Source organism: Nilaparvata lugens, chromosome 3 (genome assembly GCF_014356525.2).
Source record: "Nilaparvata lugens isolate BPH chromosome 3, ASM1435652v1, whole genome shotgun sequence".
NCBI classification, from domain to species: domain Eukaryota; kingdom Metazoa; phylum Arthropoda; class Insecta; order Hemiptera; family Delphacidae; genus Nilaparvata; species Nilaparvata lugens.
In genome coordinates, this window is record NC_052506.1 from 62559649 (window position 1) to 62577741 (window position 18093).

At 33.2% G+C, this 18093-nt stretch overlaps 1 protein-coding gene across 1 annotated transcript in view; it reads right to left on the reverse strand.

Moving 5' to 3' along the window:
• Positions 1–17740, reverse strand: part of LOC111049074 (low-density lipoprotein receptor-related protein 6) — a 69242-nt gene extending 51502 nt beyond the window's left edge. Inside the window, exons 1-7 of the mRNA XM_039422860.1 lie at positions 17408–17740; positions 16303–16388; positions 14391–14510; positions 11643–11724; positions 5459–5676; positions 1878–2232; positions 759–922 (exon numbers count right to left, since the gene is read on the reverse strand). Coding sequence (XP_039278794.1) covers positions 759–922; positions 1878–2232; positions 5459–5676; positions 11643–11724; positions 14391–14510; positions 16303–16388; positions 17408–17462 — 1080 coding nt within the window. The 5' untranslated portion in view covers positions 17463–17740. The remainder of the gene's footprint in view (positions 1–758; positions 923–1877; positions 2233–5458; positions 5677–11642; positions 11725–14390; positions 14511–16302; positions 16389–17407) is intronic.
• Positions 17741–18093: the final 353 nt, after the last annotated feature.

Genomic DNA, 18093 nt, shown 5'->3' on the forward strand with positions numbered 1-18093 from the left:
CCCATTCACCCACAAAGACATGTTAGTCTATGTGGGCAATTACTATTTCGTTATCAGGGTATTGGTATGCTGCACATTCATTATAATAATACTAATATAAATCATGATAATGACAATATTCAATAATAGTAATAATAGTGTTATTCAAGTAATTGGAATAATTACCACTATTATTTATTGTTATATGTAATTAATTTGAATATATGTTGCGTTACTTTACCCTGTGTATATATCATATTCTATAATCTGTAGTATTATTCTATCGAAATGAATAAAATTCAATTCAATTCTTTGCAATATAGAATACCATTTTCAAGAGATTGCTCATAAAGATGTGAATAGCTTTGGAGAAAATCTTGAGAGATTCAAATTCAAAATTCATCCAAAAATATAGATATAATTTATCCAGCATAATCCAATCCCATCATCATACACAAGCATATACCGCCACCGGTAATAAAAAAGTCATGCCTTTCTATTTTCATATTATATTAATAAGGTATTACATTTGTATCATCATACTGATATTTTATGGCATTTAATTTGTTTGAATTTGAAAACGCACTTATAAATTAATATTAATTGAGAAACACACTTGAAATCAGTTTTTGTAGAACTCATCAACCTCTGAAGTTTTCTACTTGATGCTATTTTTCTTTTCTTAATCCACATGTTTATTAGCACCCCAGAATTCTCACATTGTGATGTCACATAATCAATAATTGTATTAACAACTTGCGTAAGAGAAGTTATTGTACCTCAATATCAGTCCAATACATGTAGTTGTCAATGGGATCATAGTCAACCTCAAACGCATCTTTGATTCCACGCAGAGCTAGCACCTGGCTTGTATGATCCGGCGAGTCCAATGATATCATCGATATATCGCTCTTCTGAACTAATATTAGCAATTCCTGAGAACCTGTTAAAAATTAATTTTCATCATTAGTTTTGATTATAGATAAATAAGTCACATTGAGATAAATATTTTACAGTATAATAAAATAATAATATAATTATTAACATTAATCTATGGTATTAATGATGATAGTTTATTAAAAAGTCTGCCAACTTTGGATGCATGGAGAAGGAATTCAGAAAATTTGAAAACAATTGAAATAAGAGATATAACGCTGGTAATAATATAACCGGGAAAATTAAAAAGGCTCCAACCAACTGAAGTATAAATTTCTATCCACTGGTGGGAGTTGCAACCAGTCCAATCACCATGTTTGACAGAAAAATCAAACTACTTGGAAGAATTGTGGGAGCTTAGAAACGATAATTAAATAATTGAATTGAATATTTAAATTGGATCCTTTTAAGAAAAGTGTTGGCCACAGTGTAAATTATTTATAATTGAAAATAAACTATCCATCAAAGTTTAGCAGTCAAATTATATTGTATGATTTTATTTTCAAATTTCGGCGATCATCTTGCGACAATTTTATTGGTGTCAAGTTTTCTGCAATACAACCGATAAAATATATTACCATCAATGTTCAGACATATTTATATCAAATTCACTTTTTGATTTGATGGAATAGTGTATGGTTTTACATTTACGTTATTTTTTTATTAATTTATCTGAAAATTGTCTATAAAGTATGAAGAAAAATTATTGGAAGAGTTAAATGAATGGAAGAAAAAATCTTTATTTATCCATTTTTTCTTGGTTATTTTGCATTATGTTCGTTTGTGAAATGAATGAATTGATTGATCTAACCTTTTTTGGACTTTGTCATTTTATGAAAATTCAAGAGAGAAGTAGCCTGGTTCAAGGTTGACCTCATTTCTTTTCATAATTCAAACATTCAAACATTTTCAAATTATTATCATAGATAATAAATTATATTTGTTGAAATGCTTATGCTTACTGTTGGCACAGGTATAGTTTGAGATGAGTCTGATGCCGGTGGGGCATGCGCAGGTGTAGCCGGGTGGCCGCGTGGACAGGAGGCAGAGGTGCGAGCATCCGCCATTGTTGTGGGAGCAAGGCGTCGCCTTGGGCGGCTGCCGCTTGGGCTCCCAGGCGCGGATGTCGTGCGGACAAAGGTCGCCGTGCAGGATCTCCCTCGGCGCATGCGCACTGCCAGCCGTGTCGATCACGTGCACCGACCATGTCTTCCAGTCGGTGAAGTACACCTTCTCCTGGAAGAACGTGATTGCGTACGGATACTCGATGCCTTTCTTAGTCACCGTCCGCCTGTTGCGGCCGTCGTAGTCCATCACCTGCAACACAAGCATCATTTATGTAAATGATATCATGCCGAATACAACCAACCAACCAGCTTCCAGAACTGAAACCATCATCACAACACCGGATCAGAAACTTCATACCACAAATGTTGCATTTTGTGCAATGTGCATTTTCGTTTGTGCGTAAATTTCCGCAGTCGACGACGACAAGCTTTGTTGACATTCATATTGTCCAAATTTCAAGTTTGCTAAAACAGCTGATCAAATAACTTTTGATTATTTCTTTTTATTATTCAAGAATCAAACATTTTTAATACTATCAACATATTGCCATTTTTAAGTATAACAAGTATATACTCAATTTCCTCCATTAAAACATAATTAAACACAATCTTTTAGGTTATTTAGACAAATTGAAATCTACCCAATCTGAGATCCTCACGACCACTTTTGTGGTCGACGACGCATTTACGCACAAACGAGAACTCAGCTTTACAAGGCACTGTAATAAATGATATGATATGAATGTTAAATAAATACAAATACCATCTTGCACCAAATTTTAAATTTTCTAGCGGAAAAGATGTGAAGTCTGTTAGTTGGCGACCAGCATGTCGAGTCGCCATGAAACTTGGTCTCGAGTATCCAATAACAGAAGCTGCAGTGCAAAAACAACCAAAACTTCAAACAGGGATCGTCATATCATTTATGGGTGTTATAAGAATTAAGGTGATGATTATGATTGAGTTCAAGGGGAAGTTAGACACAGGTTAAGGTTAGCTTAGAGAAAGTTTTGTGGGTTAGGTTTTAGCTTTAAATGGCAATTTACTAGAATAACTCAAAATTATTCAATCACTTTCAAATTTCAAATTAGGAATTTTGTCTTTGTATTTGACAAAATGCTCACTTGGAGCACTGATGCACTGATGTTTTGAGTCTGTTCCTGACTTGAATCGCGCCGTGTAACCTAGTCTCGAATAATTCAAATAATAACAAACAAATATTGGGGTTTGCGCCAAAACAACTGTTAGCGTTCTTATACACGTGTAGGTTCCCTTTGCACTGAAAATAAACTTTGGGTTGATTTAAAAATGTAAAATAATTGAAAATAATTGGCTTTTTGACAAAATCGTAATGCAATTGCTGCTAGAGTATTAAGCAAAACGACGGCAAATTCGTACATGCAAGAGGCACTTGGCAATGTAGGTTTAGGTTCGAGTATGAAGGCTGGAGTAGCAATCTCAATTAAAAAGATCAGTTAATAGATCCAACGATTCCTTTTTTAAATTGAAAAGTATAATTAACTGAAGTATAAAAATGCCAAGCAAATAAAAAAGTCTTGAATATTGAGCTAAACATAACAATTTCAACATTTCACATCAAAGAATGTTATGGTTATCAAAAGTACAGTAGATCTGGAATGAAATCAACGAAACTCACTTCAATAAAAAGCAAACGTCCGTCCAGCCAGAACAAGCGCTTATTCTCGAAATCGACGGTCAACCCATTTGGCCAGAATATGTTGTCATTGACTACGATCACTTTCCTTGTAGATGGATCGGCCGCGTGGACAGGAGGCAGAGGTGCGAGCATCCGCCATTGTTGTGGGAGCAAGGCGTCGTCTTGGGCGGCTGCCGCTTGGGCTCCCAGGCGCGGATGTCGTGCGGACAAAGGTCGCCGTGCAGGATCTCCCTCGGCGCATGCGCACTGCCAGCCGTGTCGATCACGTGCACCGACCATGTCTTCCAGTCGGTGAAGTACACCTTCTCCTGGAAGAACGTGATTGCGTACGGATACTCGATGCCTTTCTTCGTCACCGTCCGCCTGTTGCGGCCGTCGTAGTCCATCACCTGCAACACAAGCATCATTTATGTAAATGATAAAAGTTATTTTCATGCCGAATACAACCAACCAACCTGCTTCCAGAACTGAAACCATCATCACAACACCGGATCAGAAACCTTCATACCACAAATGTTGCTAACGGTGCATTTTCGTTTGTGCGTAAATTTCCGCAGTCGACGACGACAAGCTTTGTTGACATTCATATTGTCCAAATTTCAAGTTTGCTAAAACAGCTGATCAAATAACTTTTGATTATTTCTTTTTATTATTCAAGAATCAAACATTTTTAATACTATCAACATATTGCCATTTTTAAGTATAAAAAGTATATACTCAATTTCCTCCATTAAAACATAATTAAACACAATTTTTTAGGTTATTTAGACAAATTGAAATCTACCCAATCTGAGATCCTCACGACAACTTTTGTGGTCGACGACGCATTTACGCACAAACGATAACCCAGCTTTAGAAGGCACTGTAATAAATGATATGAAATGAATGTTAAATAAATACAAATACCATCTTGCACAAAATTTTAAATTTTCTAGCGGAAAAGATGTGACGTCTGTTGGTTGGCGACCAGCATGTCGAGTCGCCATGAAACTTGGTCTCGAGTATCCAATAACAGAAGCTGCAGTGCAAAAACAACCAAAATTTCAAACAGGGATCGTCATATCATTTATGGGTTATAAGCATTAAGGTGATGATTATGATTGAGTTCAAGGGGAAGTTAGTCACAGGTTAAGGTTAGCTTAGAGAAAGTTTTGTGGGTTAGGTTTTAGCTTTAAATGGCAATTTACTAGAATAACTCAAAATTATTCAATCACTTTCAAATTTCAAATTAGGAATTTTGTCATTGTATTTGACAAAATGCTCACTTGGAGCACTGATGTTTTGAGTCTGTTCCTGACTTGAATCGCGCAAGTGTAACCTAGTCTCGAATAATTCAAATAATAACAAACAAATATTGGGGTTTTGCGCCAAAACAACTGTTAGCGTTCTTATACGTGTAGGTTCCCTTTGCACTGAAAATAAACTTTGGGTTGATTTAAACATGTAAAATAATTGAAAATAATTAGCTTTTTGACAAAATCGTAATGCTTAGATTGCAATTGCTGCTAGAGTATTAAGTAAAACGACGGCAAATTTGTACAATGCAAGCGGCACTTGGCAATGTAGGTTTAGGTTCGAGTATGAAGGCTGGAGAAGCAATCTCAATTAAAAATCAGTTAATAGATCCAACGATTCCTTTTTTAAATTGAAAAGTATAATTAACTGAAGTATAAAAATGCCAAGCAGATAAAAAAGTCTTGAATATTGAGCTAAACATAACAATTTCAACATTTCACATCAAAGAATATTATGGTTATCAAAAGTACAGTAGATCTGGAATGAAATCAACGAAACTCACTTCAATAAAAAGCAAACGTCCGTCCAGCCAGAACAAGCGCTTATTCTCGAAATCGACGGTCAACCCATTTGGCCAGAATATGTTGTCATTGACTACGATCACTTTCCTTGTAGATGGATCACCATCCATTGATGCTCTTTCGATTTTGGGCACTTCGCCCCAGTCCGTCCAGAACATTAGGCTGTGGAATGAGAAATTAAAAAAAATTAATTGAGATTAAAGAAATTATACAGAGAACTGTGGTTTTTTATTGTATTGAAATGATGATAGTTCTAAATAACAAATTTAAAACTCTAGGCAATTTGGGAATGGAAAATATTGCAATTTTAGGTACCTAAATGTATCTTTTCAATATGCTCAACAAAAGCTGTCATATGATATCTACAGCGCAAGACTGGACTGTGATAACAGGAGGTTGGCATCACTATCACAATATAATAATGCCCGCGAGCTCATACCCCAACTTATTTTCACTCTCATTGAGAAATACCATACTCCTGATCTTCCTACTCCCTGAATTTTGGCTGCTCCTCAAACTCGAGACCATTAGGTCAAAAAAGAGGCGATCACTACACATAACCTAGAGCTCAAGCTGCAGCAATAGAATTTTTGGTTGTTTGAAATCACGATTGCTTGGCCTCCTCAATGTAGCTCAAGGATAACGAGCTAGTTGTAATTTATGCGTTTTCCAATTTTCCGAACCCGCTGAACAGAAATACCATATTTCAATCATGTAGGTTATCATAATATCTCTTTTCATACATTATAACAATAATTATAACCATTACTTTTAATCGTAATTGTGTACTAGACTAGCTACTGTAAAACTATATTTATCATTAACAGGAAATTCCTATTTTATAATCATCTAAATCTAAATTCTAGAATGACTGAAAACGCTGGTAAGGACAGATAAGTATTTAAATTGTGGTATAAATTTTATGATGTATTTCACTTTTTGTGTAGTTGAGAAGTTGATATTGTGGTAATTATTCATATTGAATGAAAAAGACTAAGAAATTGTCAAAAAACCACTGATTTATTGATAATTAAAAAGACCGGTTACGGTTATTACACCATTGTCAATCTCTGATAAACTAAAACTAAATACAAGAGCAGCAGAATTTATACTGGTAGGCGAGTACTGCTATTGGTCGAGGGCATGAACGCCTGCCATTGGCCTAGCTAGACAGTCTCCTCCCCTCAACGGTGTGACAAATGGCGGCTTAAGCAACAGAATCGCCATGATAATAAAATTTACTTTGAAGAACCAAGAAACAAGTGTGAAAGATAATAAAACAAATATGTAAATGGAAAAACTATTGACTAATGTATGCTTACAATTTTATGATAAAACTAAATTCGTAGTATTGTACTGGTTGAAATGAATCTGGTCATTTAACTATACTGGGAATTTTCCTTATTACTCTTGTTATTTCTAAAGCCTCTAGAATATTCAAAGATCTGCCTTTGTTATTAACATGCAGAAACTCAACATTCTCCTTAACTGTGAACTTGGGATTATTTGTTATCAAATGTTCTGCAAAGTTAGATTCCCCATTTTGTTTATTCCAATCTCTGATGTGTTCTTTAATTCTACTTTGAAACTTCTACCAGTCTGACCCACGTAACAAGCATTACAATCATCACATTTAAGTTTGTACACCCCGCTTTTATCCCAAATATCAATTTGTCTTTACTCCAGCTAAATAGACTATTTAAAATCGGTTTGGACTTGAAAGCAACATGAAATCCATTCCTCTTCAATTCCCTACCTATTTTATCAGATACAAGGCCTAAATATGGGATTGTTATCCAAGTCTTCTCCTCACAGTTTGAGCCTACAAAGCTAGGATTGATTGAAATTTTTCTATTAATTTTACTCAATAATCTGTCCACCATACTTTCTTCATACCCATTTGTGACAGCTATCTGTTTAATTTTAGTGATCTCAATATCAAAATCATGATGGCTCATAGAGCCATCTCAAACTGCAGAAACTTCTCAAAGATCAACATCCGACACTAAATAATAGGCCTATCATTCAACATCAACACAAGTTTGCTGATAGCGTAGCTAATTTCTCACAAGTCCAATTTTCATCCTCAGAGACAGAGTTACTAGGACGAGGTAACAAATACAGTAGTCATAACTATTTGGATAACCAACAACTTGAACGACTAGCATGCAGCATTGATAGCAATTGGGAAGCCTCAAAGAACAAAATACTAACTAACAGATGTGCTGACATAATTCTTCAAGAAAAGACAAGGGAACTTCGACCAGAGATCACAAAAACGGCGGACATCATGAAGAATTTAAAGAAGAAGATGAAAACCAATGACCTGATGATTTTGAAAGCTGACAAAGGATGCACTACAGTAATAATGGATAAGGACGAATATCTAAGTAAGGTAAACCATTTCATTGCAGATAACAAATTTATTGAGATTAACTCCAATCCCACCACCAAAATCAATAGCTTGATTAGAAATAAGTTGACCACCACCACCAAATTATTTAACAAGAAAGAAACTAAGTATCTAACAGTTATGAATCCATATCCACCTTGACTTTTCGGTCAACCTAAATTACACAAAACTAATGTTCCTATAAGACCAGTGGTATCTTTTGTTAATTCCCCCTGCTCTAAATCAGCTCACAAACTGAATAGCACCTTCGGTCATTAACAGGTTTTCAACCAAAGTTTAGTATTAAAAATTCATTGGAGTTGGTCAACAATATAAAACATATTCCTGTTCTATCATCCTATAAACTTGTGTCATTTGATGTTACTAATTTATTCACTAACATTCCGGTGGGAGAAAGTCTTGAAAGAGCTGAGGAAATAATGGAAGCCTCTATAAATGATCATACACTCAGAGAAGAACTGATAGGATTGATGAAGTTATGCACTCAGCATAATTATTTCAAATTTAACAATAGATTTTTTGAACAAAGAGAGGGGTTGGCAATGGGGTCACCCCTCTCACCACTCCTAGCTGAATTATTTATGGATAAGTTAGAAAGTAGAATCATTGAAAATAGTCATTTCAAAGATAAAATTGTTTACTGGTTTCGATATGTTGATGATATTATTTGCTTATGGAAAGGAAGTAACAGACAACTGGCCAATTTTCTTTCCTATCTGAATGGATTACATCAGAGTATAAAATTCACTGTAGAGGTAGAACAGGATTGTGTATTGAATTTTCTAGATTTAAGAATTGATCATAGCACTGGTTTTCACAAGTTTTCTATTTTCAGAAAACCAACCCATACTGATGTTATCATTCCTCTTCATTCTTGTCATCCTATTTCTCACAAACTTGCTGCTTTCAATAGTATGGTCTATAGAGCACTAACAATACCTATGAGCCATCATGATTTTGATATTGAGATCACTAAAATTAAACAGATAGCTGTCACAAATGGTGTAACATATTGTAATTTGGATAGATAAATAAAAATCCCTAGCTGAAATATTTATAGGTCTAAGTGAAGTAATTGGCTAATATCGCCAAAGAGATAACATAAAGATTAGATAATATCAGACGTCCTCGCTAAACTGTACAACAGCCTAAGAGGAATTGAAATAATTTTTTGCTAATATATAATATTATATAAAATATTGAAAATTGAGGTTAGGCATAAACATTTAGTGATCGGCGACCTAACGATCGACCGAGCTATACAACGTAGAATCTGACCAAACACCTTGGCAGAAGTTTATTGTGGCGGAACGGTATGCAATTTGAGGAACTAAAGGTCTCACCACGTGGCTAATTATTATGATGTATGAAACAGATAATAACATATAAAAAATCAATTAGCATGTAGAGAGCATATTTAAAAACCCAATAAAAATAATTAAATGTATTAAGGAAGTAGGAGGTTACCAGGCGCATGAATACTGTAATAATTTGCATGCACCAATCACATAATGGCAATTGATAGGCGGCAATAGTGAGCCGATTCAAAAATATGTGTATATATTTCTACAAATAAATAGAGTTTATGAAAAATTGTTGTATAGTCTATGTTTTGGATATGGCCCGAAGGCAAAGAAATTATTATATATATAACATAAGTAATAGTTAATATTTTGGCACGGTCTATTTGAGACTTGAATGGCGGAGGACTAGAATATTCAAATTTTATGCAAATTTGAAAATCGGAAATGAGAATTGTAAAATTGAGAAACGAGAAACACACTCGCCTGCCAAATGCCACCATGAGAGGTCACTAAAAATTATAGAGCGTAATACCTTGCTATATCTTGTAATAACTTAAAGTTAAATTGAATTACTAAATTTCTTATAAGACTTTGTGATGCTCTTATAAAGCAAAAGTCATTTTAAATAATTTTGTAACCCCTTGGAAGAGACGACTCCGGCTACAATAATCCAGGACCACCAGGAGTTGGATCGACATCAGCAGCTCATAGGAAAATTCCGACACGTGAGTGGAAAATATTGAAATAGTGATAGGGCGCCCTCAGTGCTTCGAATTTAAATAAGAATCAAAGCTAGCTCGTCGAAAGGGTTTTCTTATAAATTAAGAATTTGGTAAAAAATACTTGCGCAAGTAAATGTAGTATTAAAGGTATTTTATTAGAAAAGTAACGAATCAATTCATATATTGGAAGATCTATAAATCAAAGAAGTATAAAATCTAGGCTGTTAATACACATTCATATGATCATTAATTTCTGCAATATAATTTGCGATAGTCTGTTGTAGCTCTGATTCACTAGATGAATTGCTCTATTTATTCCGTCAGGTGCCGAATCTCGCACCCTGAGATAAAATATATATATATTCATTACAAAGAAATCTACTAGATACCCTAGAATTTAATATATATATTTGGATTACTAGTTGTCAATTTATCAAGTTGATTTTTAGAATTTAGTTTTAATGGAATTGTCCAAGTCGACAGGCATTAGCAAGCTGATATCGCAGCTACATGCAAATAGATGCATATGATCATAAAAGTAAAAGCACATGGTAACGTTTCGTGCTGTAGAATTTAGAGAATAGTATTTCGCCTGTGATATTTTATTGATTTCGATTATTGTTCTATTTTTCATTATATATTTTTTATCGCTCTATATATTTTTTGCAATATTTGTTAATATATGTATCAAATTGTTTATGGTGTACGATTATTTTTTATTCCTCAATACTATAGGATAAGTACTATATATATATTTTTTAATGAATTATCAGAATTATAGTGGAAGCTCATATCTGGGCCTATAAAGATTTTTATGTGACTGTATCCTATGAAAAACCACGACCTAATTTTTATAATTATTAAAATATTTCATGCTCTACCGACTGATGCCAAGCAGGAGGCTAATCGTTATTTAACTATAAAAAATAACGTGACAATGGGTATGAAGAAAGTATGGTGGACAGATTATTGAGTAAAATTAATAGAAAAATTTCAATCAATCCTAGCTTTGTAGGCTCAAACTGTGAGGAGAAGACTTGGATAACAATCCCATATTTAGGCCTTGTATCTGATAAAATAGGTAGGGAATTGAAGAGGAATGGATTTCATGTTGCTTTCAAGTCCAAACCGATTTTAAATAGTCTATTTAGCTGGAGTAAAGACAAAATTGATATTTGTGATAAAAGCGGGGTGTACAAACTTAAATGTGATGATTGTAATGCTTGTTACGTGGGTCAGACTGGTAGAAGTTTCAAAAGTAGAATTAAAGAACACATCAGAGATTGGAATAAACAAAATGGGGAATCTAACTTTGCAGAACATTTGATAACAAATAATCCCAAGTTCACAGTTAAGGAGAATGTTGAGTTTCTGCATGTTAATAACAAAGGCAGATCTTTGAATATTCTAGAGGCTTTAGAAATAACAAGAGTAATTAAGGAAAATTCCCAGTATAGTTTAAATGACCAGATTCATTTCAACCAGTACAACACTACGAATTTAGTTTTATCATAAAATTGTAAGCATACATTAGTCAATAGTTTTTCCATTTACATATTTGTTTTATTATCTTTCACACTTGTTTTCTTGGTTCTTCAAAGTAAATTTTATTATCATGGCGATTCTGTTGCTTAAGCCGCCATTTTGTCACACCGTTGAGGGGGAGGAGACTGTCTAGCTAGGCCAATGGCAGGCGTTCATGCCCTCGACCAATAGCAGTACTCGCCTACGGTCCAATACAACTTCTCAGTCAGCCAGTCACATGCCAGCCCATAAGGCGATATCAGGCCAGTTGTGACCACTTTCATCTGCAGATGCAACAATAAATAAAATAAGTTAGAAAACTTAATAAAATAAAATGGAAAACTCACAAAATGTTAAGCAAATAAAAACTAACAGGAGAAAATCTCTCAGCTGTTTCACGAGTTCAAAAAAGTTAAAAATGGAAAATCCAGAAATTTAAGTATTGGCGATGAATAATAACAATAATATAAGAACTCAAAGTTCGGGATGAATGTTCATTTTGGCAGATGAGTCTCCTGAGGCATTTTGGGCAATAGGGTTGTCATTTCGTAGCAAAAACTATGTTATCAACAGAATACAGTTTTTCGTAATTTGCGACAATATTACAGAAGTTAATTTGAATGAAGTAAATGTATGTTTTTCTAAATGAAGTTAATTTATTACAAATGTTAGAAACAATTTCCAATGGCCGGCTCGATCTCCCGATTTGCCCCCGTGTAATTTCTTCTGTAGTTTTTTCGAATCTCATGTTTATTTAAACCGTCCGAAGACTCTCCAAGATTTGAATAGCAACATACAGATGGAAATTGCCAGAATTACGCCTGCAATGCTGGAAAGGGTGATATAAAATACTCTAAATAATGTATTCACAGAGTGGGAAACGTAACCTACAATTATCTACCCTTCAAAATTACATGAAACAAAACTTTAAATACATACTTACATTTTTAAAATATAAAAAACCTTCTCTGACTCCTACAATGCGTTTTATAAAGTTTTGAAAAAATAAGTTATGATGCCGCACTCTGTATATAGATAGATATTAGGCAGTTAGATAAAATGAATAATTTTCATACTTTATTTCACTAATAATTATTGTTATAGATAGATAATTTAGCAGTCACTGACCTCCTCCTCTCAAAGGGGTGAATGGACTTTTCAATCATTTAAATTATATAACTCCAACACATATAATTTACCCCAACACATATAATTTATAGTGGGGTATTTATTTATTCATTGAAGTTATCATTTAATCATTGTTGAAACACCGCTGATTTATGTAGTTACATGACAATACTATATTCTAATGTTCCATTCAATCTTCATTGTAATTAATAAGTTTTCATAATATGTGAAATTTGTTGCATAATTAGCTGTTGTACTGTAATTTATTGTAGATTCGTGTATAGACCGGAATGTATTGTGACTTACTTGAATAAATTTGAATTTGAATTTGAACTTAAATTTTGCATTTATAAAACTGATTGTTAAATATACTCTCAAAGGTCTACGAAAAATCACCGTGAACTAAAGCAACTGAAAAACTCCTGAATCGAATAGAAATACTGTCCTTTCAGTTCTTTCATCAACTGAACTCTCAGTTTTTCAAGCGTTTGACAGGTTAAATGTGTTGACCCTTTCGCATACAGGAATTGTATGAGGAGAACCAGGTGAGTCATCACCATAATACTCGATTTAGAGGTTTTGTTTACCCACATCACAGACTAAGCCTGCTGGAGAGTGGCCCGTTTTATATGGGAATGAAAATATTTAATTCAATCCCATCTCACATAAGAGAAATTGATGGCTTGAAGGAGTTCAAAAAAACACTCAGGGAATTCCTTATTGTATTGTGTCCGTACAGGTTAGCAGACTTCCTTGTTGAATAGTGTTTGATTGATGTATGTTATGTGGGATCTGTAGTGTTGAAATAGGAGGGATGGTAGATATTAGATTAAACTTTGACGTGTCATATACTGCGGGATCGTTGCTCCCTTAATGCAGTTCAGTAATTGTGACGAACAAGTAAAGTAAAGTAAAGTACAAAGCTGTGTGCGATGTGTTTCATCCCTGAGTACATGTCTGTGTCTTGTCTCATAGGAATGTATCATAAATTCCTTCTTAAACATGGACTCATTTTTTATCAGACAAATTGCTTCCCAATATATATAGACAGACCAATATATATAAACTAGGGAGTGGGAGAATTTTTAATTGCTTAAAAAAGTGTCTGCCACTAGTTCTAATTGACTCTCCTTCTCCTACCATAACGCGAAATGCCCATATCTGCAACTTGAAGATCTGGCTGACATCCGTAGAATTACCCCAAAATGCAATGCCATATGCCATATGTGAATGGAATAGCGCGTAATAGACCTCTTTCAAAGTGTGAATATCTAGTAGGTTTTCATGGTCCTAAGCACATATACAGCAGAGTTTAATTTATTTTAAATGGGATTTCCATGAACGTTTACTATCTATGGTGACTCCTAGAATTTTAACTTCATTTACTCTTTCAATCTCACGATTATTCACCTCCAATGCGTCATTATTGTCACACCTGAATGCAAGAGCTTTGGTCTTATCACAATTCAGTGCTAATAGGTTATACTTTACAAATTATATACGTGGAAAATTTGAGTCAATCAGAATCCTTCCACCTGACTCACTAACCCACTGAGTTGGGAGGCAATAAGGACTAACTTTACAAACGTTGAATGGTAAACTGAAATGAATAACTGATTTTAGATAAACCAATTCATGGAAAAAAATTGAACAAAAAGTTATGATAGAGATAGAGTTACTCATTTCACATTTAATTCAACGCATTTCTTCATCACCCATCAGTTAATTACTAGAATAAATTGGAATTCAGCTACATTCGAAATGAAGTTTTATAATCCATTATTTTAAACTTATAAATACAGTAATAATAGAGGCTACATACCTTGGGACCAGTATTTGTTCCATTGAAATGCATGCATTGTATCATCTCAAGACCCTGGTCAGTCCAACACACGAGAGACCCAGCATGGTAAAAATCAACAGCATATGCTTCCTCCAGATCCTACATAAAATAATAATGGAATATAAAACAAAACAAAGGGCACTTTCCTTCAGATTAAATAAAATATTCATCAGGGAAGCGGTTCTATACTTGTGTTGATCATTATAGGTAAAATTTCAAGTTTGAAAATAAAATAATGGATCTAACATCACAAATAACATAGCAATGATCTTGTTTGATCGTTATAGGTAAAATGACAACAGTTTGAAGAGGAAATAATAGATCTAAAATCACAAATAATATAATCATGATCTTGTTTTAAATTACATCAGAAACCATTTTCAACTCATATTGATAAAAGACTAATTTGTAGAAAAAACAAAACATCATAGCATATCTTAGGTCTTGATATCTTATTCTCCTTTCATTAAAATAATATTTCCTCATAATTGTAAATATTATCCTCCATAAATAATTTAATTAATTAATTAAAATAATCAAATAAATTGAACATTGCCCATAAATCATAATAAATTATCCGAATAACAAAAAAAGACTATTAATCAATTCATTTATTGATTGTGTGAAATCTCACTAAACTCTTTGTCCAAACACAATGGAATAAAAACTACGAGTATTTAGGCCTACTTGGTGATACTCTTATTATCAAGTTTCAAACTTGACCCAACAAGAATTAAACATGTTTATCTCCCGAACAATGATTTGCATCTTATTTGCCCAACTATTACTGCTGCAATGAGTTACCTACTATCCACTCAATTCTAATATTCTACTGCCAAATAAAAATTTCAGGCAAAATTTGAATATTGTTACATCACACTCAAGTATTGAGTGCAAGTAAGCAAAATAGTCCATTTTGCACATATTTAAAGAAACCAAAAAAGCTAGAATAGCCACTACATTATTCATATCATGGGCATTTCAAGCGAGTTTCTCATTTCATGAGAGGACATCGAAAATAACAAGATACAACATCTCTCTCACTCTTTTGATAGTTTATAAATTAATCAAACTTCTAAATAGTATTTAGCAACAATCGATTACTAGAAAAACATGTCTTTATACTTGAAAATCGTGGTCAGTCTAGATATGCTGGAGTTTTCATCGAATTCTTCCTCTGATTCTTTACATGTCATGGCCGCAAAAGCTATGGCGGATTAGAAAAAAGGATATTTTCCATAATACAAGACTGATTACTGACTTCTGTTCCACTCGCACAAGACATGATCATCAGTCTGAACTTGTCTAAAAGGAGGGACGGTAAAAGAAATAACATGAACTACATAAAAAGTGAATAAATTGTTACGCCTTGTCACCACCAACCAAACAAGTTTAACAAACGGTGTTCGCCGAACAAGATAAATGATTTTTTTACACATGGTACGTAAGCCCTTATGTTATTTATGCTACACAGAAATAACTAGGTTGAATAATACTTATCATTAATTTTTGGAGACAAAAAATGGCAAACATTTAGTTTCCTAATTAAAAAAATATGTAAACAAACGTTTTTGGACCAGGAAATAAGTCTTTGAAGAAGAATTAAGTCTAGCTAAATAGTAGTTTGGCTCAATGCGAGTTCCAAAAATAATGTGATTGTCTAAATCAATAAAAATATGCCATGCAATTTGACAGTAGAGGCCTGAGTTTCATTGAATATGAGCTAATCATGCTTTTACACCCGCTCTACAACGCTTATTGAGTTGATAGTGATTAATGATTATTGAGTTGAATAGTGAATTTTGAGTCTTTATTCCTACAATCATTTTTCTACTCTAGAATAACTTGATAGGTATAGAAATTACAAAGTAGAACGAACAACTAGTATTACCTTGACAATTGTGGTGGCCTTCGTTGGTCGAGAAACATTGGCAATTCTAATGTCTTTTGCAGTTGAAAAAATAAGGTTCGGATAAGCTAGAAAAAGAATCGAATTATTAAAAATCAGATCTATACAGAGCAGGACAGCCAAGCTACAAAAACATATCTTAATGAATCAGGCTCTAATAACATTGAAATTTTAGTATGATCATCTCTCTTTTTAATGTATTTGTCCAAGTAAAATAGATGCCTGAACCTTTTAATTGTTTGATTAATTAATGTGAGCCTTCCAATATGAGAGCGGTCAGGTGTTTCAAATTCTACTTCTTGGAAACTAAAGTTAATTATTGTATCAAAGAGAGAAAGACGCTTAAAATATTATTAAATTGAAGCTAGAGATACCTAGCTCTCTTATTTAATAGTATTTTGTTTTGTTTTTTCAATTTGTGAAATCCAACCAAAACGTTTGAATTTTTCAAAATAGAATTTTATCCAAAGAAACAACTTTGACCTCAGAACTCGTAACGCCTGACCACTTTCAATGTGAATACACGGAACCTGAACTCTGTCAAAAACCCTTATTTGTCTAAAATTCTAATATACGGTTTTACCTGCTTGGAATCTTGCAAAAGAAATACTCATACCGGTAAACTAACTTATTTATAGCTTGTTTTGATACTTCATTTTTATTGAATTAAGCAAGCTGGATTTAATACTAATCAACAAAAATGTAAGATAAACTTAAAATTAAGATAAAACCAAAAACGATTAATATAATAAAATAATACGTGCATTGAATATGGAACTAGGATTCAACCCAGGAAACCCTTTGAGAACTCAATTTTTATTTTATACGTATCCGTACTAATAATGCATTACTAAACACTAACTAAATATTGTAATATGAGGAATTTACATATTTGAAAACTCATATAAAAATGCATGTTGTAAATAACTAATCCAACTTAAATATCAACAAAAGGAACAGCCAAATTGTTTTGGAAAGAGAAAAGTAGGGTTAACTCACATAGGTAAACGAACTTATGATTGAGACAAGTCTACTAATATTTCAATCTTAGCATTGAGTTGATGAGAAAAGCAAAAATGAAACTCACCATATCCATAAGTTAATAGATAATTAACTATGGCTAATTTAAATGCCACTAACATTCTAGTGGCAAAAAAGTTTGTCTTTCCACATTACTCTAATCCTCAGTAACAAACGAATAGACATTCACATTTCAAATTATTAGTTAAACTTTAAAACTTTTAGAACTGTACTGAACGAAAAACTGTAGTACAAAAATAGGCATACTCTTTGTTACAACAAACTAAATACATTTCACAGTTTTCATACTACTTTAAAATAATAAGAGCCACAACACCATTTACTGAACGTGAACCCTTGTGTTCTTTATTTGTAAACATTTGCTTTTATGATACAGTATTATTCCGCACATCAAAGCATGCCGACAACCACAGGAATGCTTTTGATTCCAACTTTCAAATTTATTGAATCATGATGAGAATTCTCTTTTAATAGAATATTCGATCGCCAATCATATAAATCCATGCAATAATATCAATTTCAAAAGAAAATTATCAAGTAAAGTTCTGCAATAATACGACCTATTTTCTCTTATTTGAACACTTTCAACAGGCACCGATTCTAAAAAAAACCGCCAAATTTGAAATTGATCAGTTTTGTTTTCTGAAAATAGACTCATGATTCATTTTAAATTATCAATAATGCTTAATATTTACAAATAATTGGGTTAGCTTTCTATTCTCTTACCTTATA